Source organism: Monodelphis domestica, chromosome 1 (genome assembly GCF_027887165.1).
Source record: "Monodelphis domestica isolate mMonDom1 chromosome 1, mMonDom1.pri, whole genome shotgun sequence".
Lineage (NCBI taxonomy): Eukaryota > Metazoa > Chordata > Mammalia > Didelphimorphia > Didelphidae > Monodelphis > Monodelphis domestica.
Window position 1 is genome coordinate 479,396,952 of NC_077227.1, and position 15,332 is coordinate 479,412,283.

Below are 15,332 nucleotides of genomic sequence, written 5' to 3' on the forward strand. Positions count from 1 at the left end.
TCAGTGGGCAGCAATGGGACCTATGAAATACTGCCCTGGCGTTTCCCTGCCATCCTGCATGCATGCAGTTTGGAAAACTGCTAGAGCAGCTATGGATTGGAGGGAGGTGCCCTAGCGCCCAGCAGTGGGTGCCCCAGGCTTCGGGGGCAGCTCCCTCCAGGACTCCCTAATTCTCTCCAGTTAGACTCTCCTGGGCTGCGTCAGGGGCCGTGGTCTTCTAAGTGCCCTTGGGAGGCTGAGCTCTTGGCTTAGGGGAAGAGAGGAGCCAAACTAGATCCAAGTGGCAGAAGTTGGTTGGGGTTGAGTTCAGGAAGAAGCTCAATTTCACCCCCTTGACTGGTGTCTCCTCCCTAATCCTTCTCTTCTCCTCTCAGAGAAGAACCTTTCCTGGTGGGCTTATCTTTGAGGAATGGTTACTCTGGGAAATGCTTTGTGGCTGCTCTGAGATCCTAACTTTGCTGGAAGGATGATGAAATAGGTCCCAGGGCTTGGGACAGGCACCCTGATCTTGTAGGACCCCTTCCAGGAGTTGGGCAAGGGTGTGAACTTCCAGGAGAACTCTAGGGAATCCCTCAGTGCTTGCAGCAGGTCCACCTGTTGGACTAGTGATGGATGTAGACTGAGGAAATCTGTTACACTAGCCAGCTCTTTGCAAAGTCATGGAGTCTGACAGAAGGGATGGGGAGAATGTCCCCAAACTCTCCATTTCCTCCTCTCTGGCCCTTGGATCCCTGTAAATAGATATATGCCCTGTGACAAGGAAATCACTTTAAAAGACTGATATATATTAATTTAAGGTCGCCAAGGAATTCAGCTATGTAATTCCTAAATGAAAACTCAAGTCAGCAGTCAACCTTTTATGGAGTTTAATTACAAACAGGAGGAAGAAAGGTATTAGAGATAGAGAGAGAGAGGGAGAGAGAAAGGGGAGAGAAGGGAATAGGGCTTAAATACCCCCTCTGTTTAGGCTGGGCCAAAAGGCCCAAGCCTTTAGATAGCTGAGGCAAAGGAAAGTGATCAGTCCCTATCACTCGCATGACCAAAATGGAGAAACAGTCTCAGGGGCCTCCACCTCCAGCTTCCTTCAGAGCAAGCTTCCCAGAGCACCTCTCCAACCAACCACCTCTAGTCCTCAGACCCCGATATCTTTAGGAAACCATCCAAGTTCCCTCCCCTCAGTTCTCACATCTACCAATCACTGTCCATGTCTTCCCTGTGCCAATGGTGGCTCTAGCTTAACCCAGGACCGCCCAGAGGTCTGTGGCTTTGCACATGTCTGTTGAAGGTCATATTCTCAAATAATTAAATCTTGATCCTTTGCTACAGCCCTTCCTAAATTCTGTTACCCTGAGTAGGGTGGAGATTGGAATAATTAAATTTTGATCTATGCTGCAGCCCTTTCCATTGTTCAGCAAAAGGTTTTTGTCCTAATCTTAAGAAGGGAGGAGGAGGAACCTCCCTTGCCAATGGGGTTCACATTCCAACAGAGTTCCCACTATCAATAGGAAATTTTTCAAGTATGAAATTTCCCAATGGTGAAATTTCCAACAGCCCTCAGCCCGAGGAGGTGAACCCCTTTCAGTGCATTCCCTTCTGACAACATAAAGCTGTAGAAAGAGAAAGAAATTTATAGTCAGAGGACGTGGGTTCAAATCCCACCTGGTCTTCCTGCTACCTGTGTGCTACCTATGTGACCTTGGGCAAATCATGTCATCTCTTGGGCCTTCAGTTTCCTCACCTGTGAAATGTGGGAATCAGACTGATTGGCCATTAAGGTCTCGGCCAGAACTAAACCTGTGATCCATGATTCCTCCTGCCTAGAGGCTCCCCTCCTCCACCTATCAGGAGGGAGGGTTTGTCCTCAGTTGTGTTACTGATGCTCAACAATAGAGATGATAATAACAACCAACCTTTATGTGATACTTTAAAGTGCTTTTTAAGCTTTTTCTCACTTGACCCTCTCAACAGTGCTGTGAGGCAGATACTCTCTATTGGTTAGTCTTCTCATTTTCAGATAAAGATGAGACTCAGAGAGGTTAAAGGCTTTCCCCGGGTCACACAGCGAGTCTTGGGCTTTAAATTCTTCTCTCTTTCTTGGGCTTCCAGAGAGCCTGTTGGCAGTGTAGGCATCAAACACACTCTACCAATAGCTTGGAGAGGAAATAAGAAAGGACACTCATTTTCTGGAGTTTAGTGATTCCTCAAAGGAGGAGCATTAGCAAAAGCAGAGAAATAAATAGCCAAGTGAGTCTGAGGCTCAGAGATAGGACTCTCTCGGGGTCCCAGGTTGCCCCATCAAGAGGGAGGGCTATAGCAGTCTCGGTTCTGCCTGCAGGGAGAGCCCAGGAGAGTCTACACTCCCCTGGCACCTGCTTCCCACTGCACTGCCTGCTTCTGTGGCCGCCAGGGAGCTTGGTCCCTCTGTCGCTGTTTCATTCAACACCCTTGTGTTTGTCTCTTTTCTCTTTATTTGATGACTGAGTCTGACATACGGTAGCTGTGTAAGTCTGAGCTGCTTTTGCATATATATATTTATATTTTTTAAAATGAGGCACCACACTCAAACTGGTATGTGCATGGACCTGATCAGGCAGGGACCGCACTAGCCCGACACAACACCCCCTGGTTGCCCCTGCACTGATGCTGACAGGGGCCATCCCAGGCACTTGGCACCAATGAATACGTTCCAATTTGAGGGGAGTTTAGATGAAACTCACCCAAGGGGATATGCTGCGGTCCAAGGAGGCTTGAGGAAAGAGCGGGGAAGGTGCCTCCGACCTGATAGATGGCTCCTCTCCAGGAATCTCTGGCTGGCCAGGGCTTTTCCGGTGTCCCTCTGTCCCTGCTGCTGTGATTCATTGATCACTGGGGACTCGATTTCTTGGGGTGAGGGATGGGTGCCTTTTACACTCAGGCCACCTATGAGCAGAGAAACATGTTCATGTCTGTTTCTGTTTTGGAAAGGTGAGCTACATGTATTCTGCCCTCCCTGAAAAGCCACCAAACTCCCAGGTCAAGAGCCTTTGCTGTACCTCAAGGGAAGTAACTGAACTCTTAAGAAGGCGATGGGCATCTTGGGTGGTCCCGGCTGAGGAACATGCCCGGTGTCCACTGGGTAAAATGCCCTGCTTCCCAATCGGAAGTTCCCTGCTCGGCCCCCTTGGGTAAGGGAGGGACAAGTGCTCCTCTGGGGCACCCTCTGTCGAGGCTGGCCAGATGCACATCGGGGATTGGCCCCTCCTGTGGAGCTCTGCTTTGGCAAGTGGGCAGCCCTGCCAGGCAGCTGGGACCCTTCTTGGCTAAGCGCTGCAGGAGACCCCAATCTCGATCATTGATGCAAGGCTGCAGGAGACCCCCTCCCTCTAGGGCCCCACCCTGCCCTCCGAGGCGAGCCAACGTGCTGACTTTAGAAAAGGCCTGCCCAGGCCCAGGATGGTGTGTCCAGGACTGATCATTCTCTCCTGCCCTGGTGAAGGGAGGGCCCTGGAGTGGAATGGGGTTTTCTCTGATTTGCTGCATGTGAGATGATTTGCAATGACGAGTTTTTCTTTTGGAAGGTTTTCTGGTGGCCGATTGCTGCTTAGACCGTGAAGCGGTAATTTTTTATTTTATTTTTTAACCTCTTTTTTTTAACCCTTTTTCTTTGGGGTGGCAGGGGGCACGGGTGGGGGTATTTGGGGAATAGCTGGGCTATACTCATGGGGGTAAGTTTCCGAAGGTCAGAGAAAGCTTTTTCCTCTTTGCAGAACAACTTCATCAACCTGAGTTTCCTAAGGCTCTTCCGGGCAGCCCGACTCATCAAGTTGCTTCGCCAGGGCTACACCATCAGAATTCTCCTGTGGACCTTTGTCCAGTCCTTCAAGGTGTGTGAGGGGCAGGAGCTGAGCCCAACAATGAAGAGGCACTGTGGCACAGTGGATAGAGCACTGGCTTGGGGTCAGGAAGACTGGCATTCAAACTAGCTCTATGACCACAGGCAAGACCCTTAGCCTGTCCAAAGCTGTCCCTCCTCCTCTGTCAAATGGAGACAATAATGACGCCCACCTCATGAGGGTCTTTGCGAGGCTTAATTAGGACAATGTATGCCAAGAGCTTTGAATCCTTTAAAGTGCTATATAAACGCAGGCTCTGGTTATTAGCAGTAGTAGTGGTTAGACTAGCAGAAGAAAGCAGATATTCTCCTTTCATTAGAAATAGGTCTAGACTTTGCTTTTGGTCCAAGCAAAACTGGCCCACAAAAGGAGACTCTCCCCATCCAGGTCCAGGTAAGGATCCCGGTGCACCGTCTGGTGTGGCAGCCGCTGTTTGCCCTACTTGGTCTGTGCTGATCCAAGTTACTGTTCACTTGTAGGTGACACCCCTGCCCCTCTTCCTGGGACCCTCTGAGCCCATTTCTGGCCTGTGGGTGAAGTGAAGCCCTTTATCCTCTCTCCTTCTTCTCACACACAAGCATGTGGGAAGCATTTCCGGGGTCAGACACAGGATCTGTCACAGCAGTTACCTAGCTTCTAATTGAGGCTCTAAGGGACCATAGTGGAGCAATGTAAGAGTCTGGGGACTAGAAGGGGGGACTAAGTGTCAGGAAATCTGGGTTCCAGTCAGGAGTGTGTTGGTAAATGTTTAGTGACCAGCTTCCTGCGTCCCCCACCTCCCAACATACACAGGATACACTTTTAAGATTCATCTGCATTATTAACACTTTCTCCATCACTTTCTTAAATCTAGATAATCACCAAAGCAATAAATTGAGTCCTGGTTTGTAGCATTTGCTGATTTCTGAGGTATAAATGTTCAGAACACTGAAAATTTAACAATCAGCTGGAGAATCAGTTTGAACTGCCCCCAGCACACCCTGGCTTCCATTCCTAGATTCACTTTTCCATCCCTGATTCACATTGTGAACTCAGGCAAATCCCTGCACTCAGTCTCAGCTTCCAGATTACTCAAATGAGATAGTCTTGGGCCACAATGTCCAGAAGATCTGAGTTCAAGTTTTGATTCCCTTACCTATTAGCTGAGCAAATCATCTCATCCATCAAGGGATCTTTTAAGAGCCCAAGGGCCTTAAGAGTTTTTTAGGACTCATCTAGTCCATTTTACAAAAAAGGAAGAGGAAATAGGCTCAGGGAAATTCAATGACTTGTCCAAGGTCGCACAAGAAAGAATTACTGTACTTGAATCCCAAATACAGTAATCTACCCCCTACACCACACTGACTCCAAGTTTTTTTTCTTTCTTTTTTTAATTGAAAATTTTTATTTAATTAATTAATTTAGAATATTTTTCCATGGTTACATGATTCAGGTTCTTCTAATCTGTGAAATGGCATTACCTGACTTAGAGTTGTTGTGAAGAAAATGCTTTATAAATGCTAAAATGTACAGAAATGTAATTTTATTGTTATTTTCAGAACTTAATATCTCAAAATCATCAAGTAGTGAGCATCAAATGAGACAGCAATACATAGGGGAAAAAAAAGCTTTGAGAAGTCAAAGGATGGGTTATATTTGTAGGATGGCTTAATGACATTATTTTCATTGTCACTGATGGTTGATCTTTTGCCTTGCAAATTGTGAAGTGCCACACAGACTAGAGCTCCTTTCTCTCCCCTCCACTCTGTCTAGGATGGCTTTTATCTCTGGGTTTGTTTTTCCTCTTCACTGATTTCCTGCTTCTACCCAGGAGACCAAACTCTTCCTGGCAACAGGCAAGACAGACTGATTTCAAAGCCTTCTCCAGGCTGGTCAGTGAAATGTCAGCCCAAGGATGGTGCCCTGGCCTCCTGCTAGGACAAGATCCTGAGAGTCACTGGCAAACATGGGCATGCTGAGATTTTACACGCTCCTGATGGATGTACTGTTGTCTCATGTGAACATTTGTCAGGCACCTGCTAAGAACAAATGCCAGGCTGGGGTGGGATGACGTGAAGGTGAGAAGTGGGGCTAGAAAGCCACTGGCTTCCCACCCCACCCCAACTGGTCTATTTTGCTACTTTAAAATAATTTAGTTTCTTTAAAATCTTCAGCATGTGATTTTTTTTCCCCTGCTGCTGGTCCCTCTGTTTTTTTTTTTAGCCTCTCATTCTCATGCTGCCTCATAGATCTATCCATCTTCTTCCTAGTTACTGCAGTTCTCTTTTGGAAAAGCCACTGGATCTATGTCATCCTGATAACCTTTGAGCTTCAGGCATCCCAGCCCAGCCTCAAAATTTGGTACAACATTCTAAGTATCCCTTTCTCCTACCTAGCCTTCCCAAAGGCACCTCTGTCCTCACTAAGCCTCTTTGGCAAATTCCCTCAGACCTCAGAGACAGTATATAGATGGTCTCCATGCCTCGAAGCACCAAATAAATTTAGGTGGTTATTGTCATTATTCTTGTTTTTACTATTGTTATGCAAAACCTCATTACTCTGATTAAAGCCCTTATAGGGCCACCTCAGAAACAGGACTGTATCCTGTTGGCTGTGGGAGCAGTGCTAAGAGTTCAGTCTCTCCCTCTCCTCCTCTGCCATGTAGAGAGAGACATATGTATTTATCAATCAATAAACAAGTATTTATTTTTATGAACCTAAGTTCTAGGCTTTTAGTCTGGATGTAAGCAAAATAAGTCCTGCTCTCCAGGAGTTTACATTATATTGCAAAGAAATCATTTACATAAAAATACACATAAACTATACAGATACATTTAAGAAGAGATCTTTGTTAGAATTTTTAGAATACCTTTTAAATAAATGGTCATTATCCCGCCCCCCCAAGGCCCTTTAATTTTCAAGTTTACCAGGTATTTTGCTTAAGAGGGTCTAAGACAACTGTCTTTTGAATATCTTCCATTCCCCTTTCTCCTCTACCATCCTGGCCCCTCTCCAATCCCATTTTTAGCCCATTCTTCCTCTAGAGCTCTTTGAAGGGCACAAACGCACAGGAGGCTGTGTGGGAAACCAGTGAAAGTCATTTAGTTAGGTGTTTAAAGAACCTTTTAAAAATACACTTTTGCATAAAAATCTGCTTTTAAAAATAGAGTCACCATGAAATTAGGGGACTATGGATCAGAGAGAGAAAAAGCAGGCAACAAATAATGTAAACAGGCATTTTAGGAGACAACAAAAGAACAAATGGGAGAGTTTCTCTGGAATCCATGTTGAAAGTGGTCTCATCTTAGATTTTTAAAAGGAATCAGCTGGAGGGACTGGCCAATGAATTTTTCAGGTTTGTAGGTGGCACAAGCCTTGCTAGGGAGGGAAGTGCCAAGAGATGGAGATGTTCTGCAGGGAACCATCAGGGAGCTCTGTGAGTGGCAGAGAAATGGTAGATAAGGATCAGTGTGTTTATTGGTGGAGGCAGAATAGTCTAAGCTGTGATTACAGGGTAGTGGGCTCCGGGCTCTCATTTTAAACCCAGGACCTAAGCCTGAGCGCCCCTGAGAAGTTTCCTGAGGACATTCATTCAGTAGCATTTTTTAAGATCCCAATTTGTGCCAAGCACTGGACCAGGTGCCAGGGACACAATAGCAATAAGGACGGTCTTTGTCCTTAATGAGCTTACGTTCTTTTGGGAAGATACAACATGGATGTAGGTAAGTAAATACAAACCTACAAAATAATCTGGGGAGGGGGAGACCACTAGCAACTGAGGTGGCTAGGCCAGCCATTGTCCTGTTGGAGATGGTCTTGAAGAAAACTAGAGATTCTAAGAGGTGGAGGTGAGATGGGAATGTCTTCCAGACAGCCTGGAGGGGCAGCCTGAGTTAAGACCCTCATGTGAGAGAGGGAAAGGCACATCGGGGGAACTGCCAGTATGTCAGTTTGACCAAGAGGTCTTTACCACTGAGTGGACGTGTACTACAATCCTGACACCCCAGAGTAGACCAAAGCCAAGTGAAGAATTGAGGAACTTGGGAAGTGGGTGGCAGCAGCAGGTAGAGATCTATTCAACTTGTTTACTTTTGTGACCATCTCCAATAAATGATGCCTCAGTTTAAGAAAATTTCTTTTGAAATTTGGTAAACAGGGTTAAGTGGTCCAGGGGGCAACAGTGACCAAAGGGCCAACAAAATGTTTGGCGTCATCAGGAAGGGGCTTGGCAAAATCAGACAATATTTTTATCCCCTGGAGATATCATGGCGAGTCTTCCCCAAGAAAGCCATGTACCTACCCCAGGGGTAGGAGCCACTGCTCATGGGGAGAAGCCTCTGGTCTCAAGGCTGGTGTTGGGCTACTTAGGATACAACAGACATCCGAGTCTCACCAGAGAAACTAGGTCCCCTCTGTTGGTGGGAATGGTTCTTTAGGTGCTAACAGCATCTCCTTTGGTATTTCACTTTGCAGGCTCTGCCATATGTCTGCTTGCTGATTGCCATGCTATTCTTCATCTATGCCATCATTGGCATGCAGGTGAGTGAGTGCCCATGCCACCAGCTCCACCTGGGAGAATGGCCAGGAACAGAGTTGGAGTGTGTCTCCCTGGAGTCATCCACATGCATGTGCAGGTGAAATTCTAGCACTGCCACTTTGAAATTGGGTGACTTCAGTCAAGTCATGTCCCTTTCAAATTATCAGTGACCTCATCTGTCAAAAAAAGGTGGTTATATTAGCTGTTCACTAAGATTCCTGCTGGTGCAGTGGATAGAGCATCAGGGAGTCAGACTTATCTTCAAGAATTCAAATCTGGCCTGAGACACTTATTACCTGTGTGACCCTGGGCAAGTCATTTCATCTCGTTTGCCTCAGTTTTCTTATCCTCAATAAAATGAGTTGGAGAAGAAAATGACAAACCTCTCCAGCATCTTTGCCATGAAAACCTCAAATGGGGACACAAAGAGTGGGGCACAACTGAAACACAAGATTCCTTCTTGCTCTAAGATCCCCATGCTCCTCAGTGACCATTTACAGACACACAACCACAAGATAACTATACTTAGGCATGCATCTACAGACCCAGACATGCACAGGTGTACCCAGAGGCCCCAAAAGATGCATACGCTCAAGGTCAACATGGCTATGGTCATAGGATCCTAGAACTAGACTTAGAAGGAATCTCAGAGGCCTTCTAGGCCAACCCCCTCATTTTAACAAGTGAGGAAATAGGCCTGGGAAATGTCAATGACTTGTCCAGAGTCACACAGGTATGTGACACAAGTGGAATTTGAAGCACAGCTCTCTGATGACCATCTTGCATACCATGATAATTAAGAGTCTCAACAGTTAAACCATTTACCCACCAAAGGATAGAGACCCAGGAGGGAATTAGAAGGAAATTCACTGTTGTGTGCTTTGACTGCCCTGCTTCTCTTTTTCAGAGCTTACCAGTAAGACACTAACAGGGGCTGAAACTTGGTTTTTGAATACCTGCATACACATGGTTATAGCCAGGAAAATGGGCAACGCTGTTCTGCTAATGAATGCATCTCCCTTTTATCAAGACTTCCCTGGCTTTACAACTATGAGGCCAGAGCCTGAAGCCTGAGTTGTCTCATTTTTTTTTCCTTTCCAGGTCTTTGGAAACATTGCTCTTGATGATGAAACTAATATCAGTCGGCACAATAACTTTCGGACATTCCTACAAGCCTTGATGTTGCTGTTCAGGTATGTGCAGCCCTTAGGTCTGCCATTTATGGGCAGAGAAACATCAAGGGTGCATCCCAGTGACCCTTCAGGACTGAGAGGAAAGCACAACTGGTGGCCACCCTTGAAGAGGATGCTGTGGGTGGGAATGGTTTTTTCTGCTGGCATCTGTAATAGATTGCACATGACTCAGGAGGATCTAATACTTCAGGCTCAAGACTGGAATGAAATGAGATACTCATGGAATATCTGAGAGTTAATAAAAGCTGATTTATTTAGCTGTCACAGGAAAAGCTATTCAGAAAAGGGAAATGATATTTAGTGAGGATACAGCATTGATCCAGCCAAGTTCAGCTTCCTTGGGACAGGATTGGTCATGTTGCTGGTCTGCCAGTCAAAAGTGTAAGGAAGTTGTGTTTTGGCACTCGTACTCAGGACATTGAAAGTCACATCCACAACCTTAGCCTCATTTTTGGCACAGGTCTGCATATACATTAATGGGGCCTACTGGTGGCAGGGGAGATCTTATATTACCAACACTGATTATATTAGTTTTATATATATGTGTGTGTGTGTGTGTGTGTGTGTGTGTGTGTGTGTGTGTCCCTTGGATGGTGACAGTCTTTAATGATGCCCTCCTGAACACTGTCCTTAAATCTTCTTCATTCCTACTACGGTCCCCACCTACAGTATTTCCCTATTGAACTAAATCTATTTCTATACAAATTATGTGTGTATGATAGATTCTCTTTTGTACGATTCCAATCAAAGTCAGGTTCATGAGACGCCCACCACCCATACTCCATCACCCAGGTTTGTGCACCTAAATTGATGAGACATAGCTCATAGACTTTTGCCTAGAGTAGAACATTCTGAGATCATGCCTTTATTTAAGGTTAAACAGAAGGAGAATTGCCCCTGAGCCAAGAAATCTTACGGATATTTAATGTCTTTTAAGGAAAACTGTCTTAACTTGAGGGTCCTGAAATCTATTGTTCCTGCCGTGGCACCACTCCACCAAGGCTTCTGAATCAGAATCCCCTACCTTCAGTCAAGTCCGAGAAGGGCCTATGGATTTAATTCCCAATTTCCCTCAAAGTGGCACAGAAGCCTTGGACAATAAAAGGGTAGTTCCCTTGCCTCGGGGCAAAAGCTTCAGCGTACAGAAATGTGAACATTGGAAAGGATCACTCCTAGCTATTTTTGGTTCCTCTATCTTTAGGCTTAATGTGCTCTCTAAAGAAAGTAAATTAGTTTCTTATGGACCACAGAGCACTGACTTGGGAAAAAATCCTTAAACTCTTCATATCCTTTGACTTGGGATTCCAATTGGCATATAACCCAAGGACAAAGATAAATGGAGCACTTTTTAAGAGCCTATCATGTGCCAGGCATTATGCATAACATACCAAGTACAAGCAAGGTAGTCAATCTCTTGCTTGCATTAAAATGCGCTGGCATTCTATTGGGGTAGCTAGAACTAGGAATATGAAGTGTGCATTTATTGGCATGGCTTGGAAGTGCTGGGGAAATAACTTGGAAGCCTGGTTTCAGCTAAGAGAAGGCAACATTTCATCTATCAGAGCCAAGCGTTGCAGGGAGGAGTTCAAGGTCCCTACAGAAGAGGGATGGGAGTATGGCCAGAAGGCAGGTGACATGGTCGGAAAGTGCCAAGAAGGCTTGATTCTGGGTGAGAAAAGGCAAAAGCTTGCCTATCAGATTCCAGGTTGGTCCTAGGGGACAGAGTCCAAGATGAGAATGATGACTCTACATATATGCCAAAATATAGCAGAATTTTTTGTTAGTAAAAACTGGAATCTACTCAAGATTGTATTTATCTCTCCTTTCCTGGGAGTTGCCTCATAGAGGAGGAAAATAGAGTGTTGGGGGGGGGGGTGTCCAAGAAACCGTCTGGAGACAATTAACCATTAGAGTGAAGGAGCATCATTCATGGCAACTTGCCCACTCAGTGAGGTAGAAACTAAGGCCAAAGGACCTGGTTTTATTGATTTCCTCCTGATTCGGCATCAGACCTCCATCTGGAGATGGTAATGCTTCTCCTGGTCTTTTTTCCTTTGTGTGATCATTAAGGGCAACTGCGCCTGCCCACTCCAGGGTAGAGACTTTTAGAGACTATTAGCATGACCAAGCAGATCCAGAGTATTGGACTTGGAATCAGAAAGACCTGAGATCAAATTCCTCCTGAGATACTTATAAGCAGTGGGACCTCAGGCAAGTCACTTAATATCTCTGAGACTGTAAAAAGGGGATGATAAAGCAAATAGTACTTACCTCACAGGGTGATTATGGTTCCAATGAGAAATGTATAGAAACAACAGTGCAAATGTATGCAAACAACAGTGAATAGGTGGTTCCTACCCATCTGGGTCTATCTCAGATTGCTAAGGTTAAGTAGTGTTTTGGCACTGATCTGGCAATGAATTGGGTTTCAGGATGACTCTGGCAGGATTTACAGCACATGCAGTCGTTGAAGCTGAAGAGTTCCTGCCCATTTCTTCCCTTGGTGTGTGAGGTTCTCCTGCCCTGCCCCACTCTGGGAACATTGGTTCCTGGTTTAGGACAGAGCCTTTTGTATCTGTTTCCCATTGAGATCAGGGCTCATTTTGCCACAGATCTGCGTGTGCCTTAATGGGTCCTGATGATGATGGGGATAATCTTATATTAGTGGCACTATTAGAATGGTAGCTGTCTTTGATGAGGATTAGCTCATTGAATTGCTAATTAATTTATGAAATTATTAATTGAATAAGAGAATGAGACCACGAGGCAGTGCCTCTGTATTGAGTAGGGGATGGCACACTTAGTTCCTTAGATACTTACTGGGAAAGATCACAGTGGCAGTGGGGAGTAATGCTTCAATCACAGTTTAATATGGTACAGCGGGTTCAGGGGCAAACAGCACAGAAAGTACAGATACAAATGGCACAAAGGAGTGGTACAGAGGCAGATGGCAGGAGGACAGAGATGGTATGGTAGAAGAAGGCAGGCAGTAATGTGAGGAAGAGAATGGGGATGGGGAGAGGCACAGAGAGTCACTTGTATAACTGGATTGGAGTTGGGAGCACTTGAGCAGTATGGACCATTAGGAAATGAAAGAATATTCTGAAGGCAGGAATGTGGGGTCTCATTTTTATGGGGTTTTGGTGGGAGGTGGACTAACTCTTCTAATTCATTAACATTCATATCTTCTTATGTAAGTGGGAAAAAATAAAACATTACTGAAGGGAAACAACCATATCCTCATCATCTCAAGATATCAACAATATTTGGTGTTGTGCTGGTCTTCCTGGGGAGGTCTAGAGCTTATTCTGAGGCTTTGAGACCTTGGAAAGTTAGCAGGACCAAAGGACCCTTACAGAAAGTCCTTGGTGGCTTTCCCTAATTTAATGCATACTTTTAAAATGAGGTAGTTTGCAAATAACTATTATGTTCCTTTGATATATGGAATAATATGTAAGCCACTTCTAGGTTCCCCTTTTCCATCGTACTTCTTGCTTAATATTACTTTTAGAGTATTGTTACTGGTTTAGAATATTATTTAGAATAATTAGAATAATAATTTAGAATATTAAATAAATTTAGAATTTATTTAACCACTATTAGTGGTTAGTTAAAAACTTACAGTGCTAACTAGAAGGTAGTGGTGGTCAGGGGAAGCAGAACAAGGAACAATTTTAACTCACTCATAGATCATTGCCAATATGGAGTAGAACAAGAGCAATCAAAGACCTCACCTTTACTTAAGATCAGACTGAAGGGAAATTGGAGTTAAAAGTGGGGTTAGATCCCTCTGACTATGACAGAGACCAGTAATAGATCAGATTCCCAACCTCCCAGTCATTTTGAAGGTTTGGACCAGGTAATATACCAACTCTGACCTCAGCACTCTGACCTGCTAGGAATCTGATCTCTATCTTGTAGTTTTGTTTTATTTTTTTCAATTCTTACCTTCTGCCTTAGAATCGATGCTCGGTATTAGTTCCAAAGAAGAGGAGTGGTAAAGGGCTAGGCAGTCGGGGTTAAATGACTTCCCCAGGTCACATTTGAACCCAGGACCAGACCTGGCTCTCTGTCTACTGAGCCACCTAACTGCCCAATGATCTTATAAGCTAAAATAACAGAACTGGGCGAAAACCCAAGTCCTCTGACTCAACAACCAGTGTTCTTTCTACTGTACCATACCTTTCTTTGTTCCAAAGCATATTGGGAGCTCAGGTGCTTACATAGAACTGGGAGTTCTTTTGTCCATATCTGTAGAAACCTAGCCACAAGCTATATTCTGAGATTCTCAGAGGAAATTCTGGGTGACAGAAAATTAGCCAAATTCTGCATTGGGAGAGGTGGGACAGGGGCCAAAGGAGTCAGAAAGAAGAAGGAACTGTGTGTGGCCCCATGAGTATCATTACTTATTCAGCCTGTAGTCCTCATGGTCCGGAGGACAACTTCAAATCAACTCCAAATACTTTACTCCCTTCTGGGGAATTCTCAACACTTAGTACTATGATTCTAGACTATAAAGGACTTTAGGGAGTAGGTAGGACTAAGTGGAAAGGGAAAGAGAATTATCATCCTGTATTTGTGAGGATTCCTCCTTTGATTCCATTTTTTTTGCATTTTTAGTGGGATGAAATCAAGATTGCCTTGTATTCAAAGCACTGCTAACTTGAATACTTATTTAGGAGCTGGGGACCATGTGCTAAGTTCTGAAATTCCTAAGAAAATCTCAATCAGAGCAAAATAAATTTAAAAGTGATATGGGAGACACCCCCAAATTGAGGGCTTAAGGCTCTTGACTGTTATATTAATAGTAAAGTATTACCCACATATAATTATATATGTATATAATATGCACACAAATATTAATAATATGTAAATATTCCAAGTATTATTGTAAAGAATCTTTATCTCCCTTCCTAGATTTTATATTCCTTGTTGTCAGGATTGGTTCTTTCCAGCCTCTTTCCACCTGACTCTCCTCCACAAACTCTAGGTTCCAACAACACTGGACTACTTGAAGACGTTCCCTTCTCTGTTCCTTTACACTGGCTGTCCCCTTCTTCTGGAATGCCCTCCCTGCTTATATCCACCAACTTCCTTCAAGACTCAACTGGAAACCCACGTGTTCCAGCAGTTGCCCTCTCAGATGCTTTCCTTCTACTCTGCATTTCTTGATAGAACTTTTGTTTACCCAGTTACATGCTGTCTCCTCATTAGAGTCTTTCTTGAGTGCAGATGTGATTTTGCTTTTCTGTGTATACCCAGGCTTGACACAGTGCCTGGCACATAGTGAGCACTTCAGAAATGTTTGTTAACACGATTTGACCTGCCTTGTATTGCTCTCCCTTCAGTGTTAAGTATAAGGTCTCTTTACATGTATATAGTAGCTTCTCAATAAATATTTCTTGACTGAATAGAGAGATGAAAAAAATGAATAAAGGAGAATGACTAGCAACTGATTTCCATTCCTATAACCATCAGAAGTAGAGAAAATGGGCTTTCACTGAAGCATAAAAGACTGAGAATAGACATAAACAACTACTTTTTAATGGTTCAAGAGATTCCAGGTTTCCCAGGTCAGCCCCTAATGTGGAATCTCTTTAAGCTAGAGGATATGCCCTTCTGCCTTGCTTGGCTTTGGTTTGGTGTTTTCTGGAAGATGTGGGGTTCAGGAAACAACTTCAAGGAAAATGTTATGGGTGAAGGTGATTCAGTGGGAATTAATCTGCTTTTTCCTACTCTGAAATCCCATCA

At 44.4% G+C, this 15,332-nt stretch overlaps 1 protein-coding gene across 1 annotated transcript in view; it reads left to right on the forward strand.

The window, feature by feature from the left end:
- Positions 1–15,332, forward strand: part of CACNA1B (calcium voltage-gated channel subunit alpha1 B) — a 268,165-nt gene that overhangs the window by 208,758 nt on the left and 44,075 nt on the right. The window contains 3 exon segments of the mRNA XM_056812766.1: positions 3,747–3,863; positions 8,325–8,390; positions 9,490–9,581. Of these exon segments, the coding sequence (XP_056668744.1) occupies positions 3,747–3,863; positions 8,325–8,390; positions 9,490–9,581 (275 nt within the window).